Below are 4,710 nucleotides of genomic sequence, written 5' to 3'. Positions count from 1 at the left end.
TTTAGTATGCCTTTACTGCTGTGATGATGGGGAGGCAATTGGGCTGGATTACCCCAAATGTCCATTCCGTTGTATATACTGGAAGTTTGATACATCTTCCATCTGTTTATATGAGCTGTTTTAATATTACATTGCTTCATTCAGTGAAACTATAATCCCATGGGTCTTCTCACTTTGATGCAAATTTACAGTCAAATAGATCCTTAAGTTAACTTGGTGGATAGGATGGGCGGTTCTACATTGATATTCAGACTTTTGGAGTTCCCTGCTTACATTTCTTTTGGTAAGGTTTCTAAAGGGAGCATCTTGTTGGTGAACCTGCCATTTATTACATTTTGAGTCAAGAGTGCAGTTCTTGTTTTTATTCAAGAGAGCAACATTCACGGTAAACTAAAGTTAATATGTTAGAACTCTGAGAAGCACAATTGATGTCAGGATTTGAAATTCTAAATCTGTTTCCAGTAAAGACAGAATCAGGTCCAATAAAAGATAGAAACAGTATATCAGGTTTTTTCCCCCCAGTGAGGGATTATTGTAGGGTTAGATTAATCTATTGCTGCTTTCAATACATATGTTAATGTCAAATGTGGCAAAATCAGGGATGCTCAATTTCCAACAGTTGAAGAGTTAGACCAGGCTTTGCACAAGGTGTTAAGGACCACATTCTATAGCTGCCAGAGGTGCTTGGGGGAGGGATTTCAGAAATGTTTTGAGGTGAAATTGGGTCCTTAAACATCTGCAAAAGAGGGGCAAATATTTGGCCACACTCAGCAATGTAGGGAGGGAGGCTTTCGGGCCATGAATGGGATTCTAACAAATCTTTGATCTTTGGGGTTTGCTGTCATATCTAACCAAGCTCAGGCACTTTGAAAGTGTGAATATTTGGTTACAGAAACTTCACCATTGTTGGACACCAATATTATGGCCCTGATCCATTTCAGGGACTACACTGATTTCTGAAAATAATTTCTTCTGCCAGCTAGGATTTAACCGAATGTACTCTTTGTAGGTCCTCTTTTTTTAAAAAAGTATGCACAATATTGCATATAAACCAACTTCAAGAAACATTGGCTTACTACTGAAGTTTCAAATGCTGGCCCCGAGTAGTTTTCTTTTTTAAATGTTGGAATTCTTTGATTTTGGAGACACAATTATGTTGGATCAGGTTCAGTGTTTATTTTGCTTACTGCTTTACTTTATCTAGCCTGACTCTGGCTTGCTTGCAAATTTCCCAGTTTTTACTTTGCAAAGAGGCATACATGTAAAATCCAGTCTCAGTCACTTGCTTACCCAAGAGTAATTTAAACATGAATAATCAATTGGTCCAGTTTCCTATGTTTCTATGGCATATAATCCATAGACTGAGTTCAACCTGTACACCTTATCAGGCTAAAATGTAGTTGGCTAGCATAATTCAGTTGTCGGATAAATATTGCCTGCTGCTTCCTTTAAAAACAAAACATTCTCCAATTCAACTGCCTCAGAAGATGTTGAATTGGGATATATTAAATCCATTAGATTGTTCTGAGCATAGTAGCATTAATATAGGACTGAATGGCATACTCTCCCAGAACTTCAGTAGGGGTATGCTAAAGCTGATCGTTGTACTTGAGAAACCAAAGAGCCAATCTCATATTTTTGGGTTAATATAACAACATCAAGAATATGCATTTAGCATCAATGGGAAGCAATTCTTAATTGTAGTTCCAGTTTAAATTTAATATATTTTTTTATTCTTTGTAAATACAATGGTTACAACCTTAACTTCACAAATCAGTTAATGCACTTTTGTACAAGAGAAGTTTATTCGTTCTAAGATATTTCAAGTGCTGATTTTCCTTCCTCAGTGCTATTTCCTAAAAACAAAAACCTTGAAAAGTACAGTGGTTATTTCTCCCCCCCCCCCCCCTACATTTTAATACTCTCGTTGACTTAAGCAGCTCATAAATGTGCTTGGGGTAGTGAGGATTAGAAAGCATATGAGAAAGGTTTTAATGGACCTGGAGGTTTATATATGTATATATATAGATATATATAGATATATTTTAAAAATCTACAACAACCTTCCCCACCTTAACATCTAGTCCTAGCCAATGTGACCCATAAGTGGAATGATGCGTTTCCCAGGACAGGCAGACTAGAGAGTCTCAAAGATAGTTACGTTTGATGTATTGATCAACTGCTCTTCCAATAATTCATAATATTTTCCATTCTTTTGTAAGATGAGTCCCTTCTTATAAATCTCATTAACAAAGAGTTTGGGCATCATTGCCTTTGGTTTCAGCCTTATGCCAGTGGAACAGCGATGAATTCACTGTGTCAGTCCTCTCCATTTTTTTTTATTTGGTTTTGCTGTTTAGTCTCTGTGTATTTTTCTAAAAAAAGGAAAACTCTTTTTAAAGCTCTTCTGTCTGACATAATTAAACTGAAATGAAATGATGTCAAGATTTAGGCATGAAGTCCACCATTGGTTTTAAAAAAAACCTTAAATAGCAGGCCTGGCAAATTTGAATTCAAAAGGTATTTGCCAGAGTACACCCCTTAAAAATTCATTGCAAAGGCCACTTTTATTATGTTATAACTGACACAAATGTTTGGATAATCTAGTATTCAATGTTTCCTTTCATGTAAAAAGGGTTCACCAACAAACTAGTTTAAAAAAACACACATATACACAAATTGTTGAAGGCCACCTCATGACACATTACAACAGAACAACGTTTGGTTACCCAACTTTTTCAGAGTATGGAATAAACAAACCCTAGAGATTTCTTTTGCTTCAGCTTGTCCTTTCTCCCTGTTAAACTGTGATTTTTCTCCAATCTGGATCTAGGAACAACAGTGGAACGGGCAGCATCAAAGCTGCAGTGGTGGGAACAGCTGTCTAGTTCAATCGAGCTCCATTTTAATATGTAACAGTATTTTCTCCCAAACTCGCAAAATGATCTCTATCGATTGATTTTGTTGTTGGATTAAATGTCTTCAGGATTCCATTTCTTGTAGAATTATCTGATGTTTGCTCTCCATTAGTTAAAAAGTTCTTTAGAAATGATCACCTGGCTTCTCTTCGTTGCCTTGCGTCTGATCTATATGTCACTGGATTTATACATATCTGAAAGCAGTCTTGTAATTGGCACGTTCCCAATTGTTTTTTTGAAAAATACTTCTTCTATCGTTGAGGGGCTAATTGAACGTAAGGCTGGCAAGAGCAACAGCAGTTTCCCAAAACGACACGGCTGGGTAGGATACCTAGAAATCAAACGTGGAGGTTAATCAGTGGTGGGTTTCAAAATTTTTTAGAACCTCTTCTGTAGGTGTGGCCTGCTTTGTGGGAGTGGCTTGCCGGCCATGTGACTGGCTGGGAGTTGTTTGCCAGCCATGTGACTGGGTAGGCGTGACCCAACTTGTAAAATGTGGTGAAACTCACTTAACACTTAACCAAACGCTTTTGCTTAGCAACCAAAATGTTGGCTCAGAAACTGGCATTTGAAGCACGCAAGTCTTAAAGCTGTCAAGTTACAAGACCCTTGCACCCCTAACCCTTTAGAAAAAAAAGCTCAGAGGTGTTCAAACTTGACAGCTTTAAGACTTGTGGACTTCAACTCCCAGAATTCCTCCTCCAGTCATGTTGGCTCAGGAACTCTGGCATTGAAGTGTGCAAGTTTTAAAGCTGTCAAGTTACAAGACCCTTGCACCCCAACCCTTTAGAAAAAAAAACCCCAGGGGTGTTTCAAACTTGACAGATCTAAGACTTGTGGACTTCAAACTCCCAGAATTCCTCCTCTCGCTATTAATCTTGATGATGTGCGGACGGGCAGGGGGAGGGAGCTGGGACCAGTTCTAAACGGCACTGTAGATTTGTGGAACCTCTTCTATAGAAGAGGTTAGAACTAGCAGGAAACCACCCCTAAGGTTAATCCTACTAACAACAAATAACATTGATAACCATGTTAAAGCTATCCTTTCTCTTGATAAAAGCAGGCAAAATGCCAACTCTACAGCTTTATTGTGCTTTTAAACAGAAAAGGAAATAATTCCCTTTGATTAGTTATTTCTACATCCAGGGTCAGCATGTAGGCCTATATATCGGAGCAAGCTGCTAAAAAAAGGCTTTAGCCTAAAAGATTAATATGTTCCGCTTAGAAGAGGAGATTTTATTATAACAATTTATATATATTGTGACTCTCCTGCGATTGTATTGTGTTGATGGGTAATATTTAAGTAAAAGTATCAATCCCCCCCCCCCGAAGACAACATACATATAACTTAAATATATACATTATAATTCAGAGTCCTGAAAGCCATCCAAATGCCAACAGAATTAAAATATCAAACCAAAGCAAAGTCTCTTTGCCAAATCAAAGCCAGTTGGCAGAGGCAGCTCACTTGGAAGCCTTCAAGAAGCATCCTAAAGGGCCAAAACAATGCAACCTGCTTTAATAGGCTGCTTCTTCCTTTTGAATCCCCCTCCCTTCTTGCAAGGCTCCTCAACCTCTACAACCAGGGTGCATTTATTTCTTACAAAAGTAGGGCTAGGTAGGGTATCCTTACCTCGTGTGAATGTAGCTGTTCAGGGTGAGCTGAGCTTCATCTTGAAGAGCTGCAATGGCGGCCGCATTCCGGAAACTTCTCAGTTCAGAACCGCTGTGTGTAGGTACTGCAAGCAGACAGTCCACTTACTCAGTGAGATAACCACTCTTCGCATATTAC

At 38.5% G+C, this 4,710-nt stretch overlaps 1 protein-coding gene across 4 annotated transcripts in view; it reads right to left on the bottom strand.

Moving 5' to 3' along the window:
• Nucleotides 1-1,630: 1,630 nt before the first annotated feature.
• NR2E1 (nuclear receptor subfamily 2 group E member 1) overlaps nt 1,631-4,710 on the bottom strand; it is a 33,565-nt gene continuing 30,485 nt past the window's right edge. For all 4 annotated transcript variants that reach the window (XM_081942868.1, XM_081942869.1, XM_081942871.1 and 1 more), the window contains 2 exons: nt 4,552-4,657; nt 1,631-3,249 (listed from right to left, as the gene is read on the bottom strand). In XM_081942868.1, the coding sequence (XP_081798994.1) occupies nt 3,087-3,249; nt 4,552-4,657 (269 nt within the window). In that variant the 3' untranslated portion in view covers nt 1,631-3,086. The remainder of the gene's footprint in view (nt 3,250-4,551; nt 4,658-4,710) is intronic.

This window comes from Natrix helvetica (assembly GCF_964273705.1).
Source record: "Natrix helvetica genome assembly, chromosome: 2".
In the NCBI taxonomy this organism is placed as follows: Eukaryota; Metazoa; Chordata; class Lepidosauria; order Squamata; family Natricidae; genus Natrix; species Natrix helvetica.
This window is presented reverse-complemented; position numbering and strand designations above follow the sequence as displayed.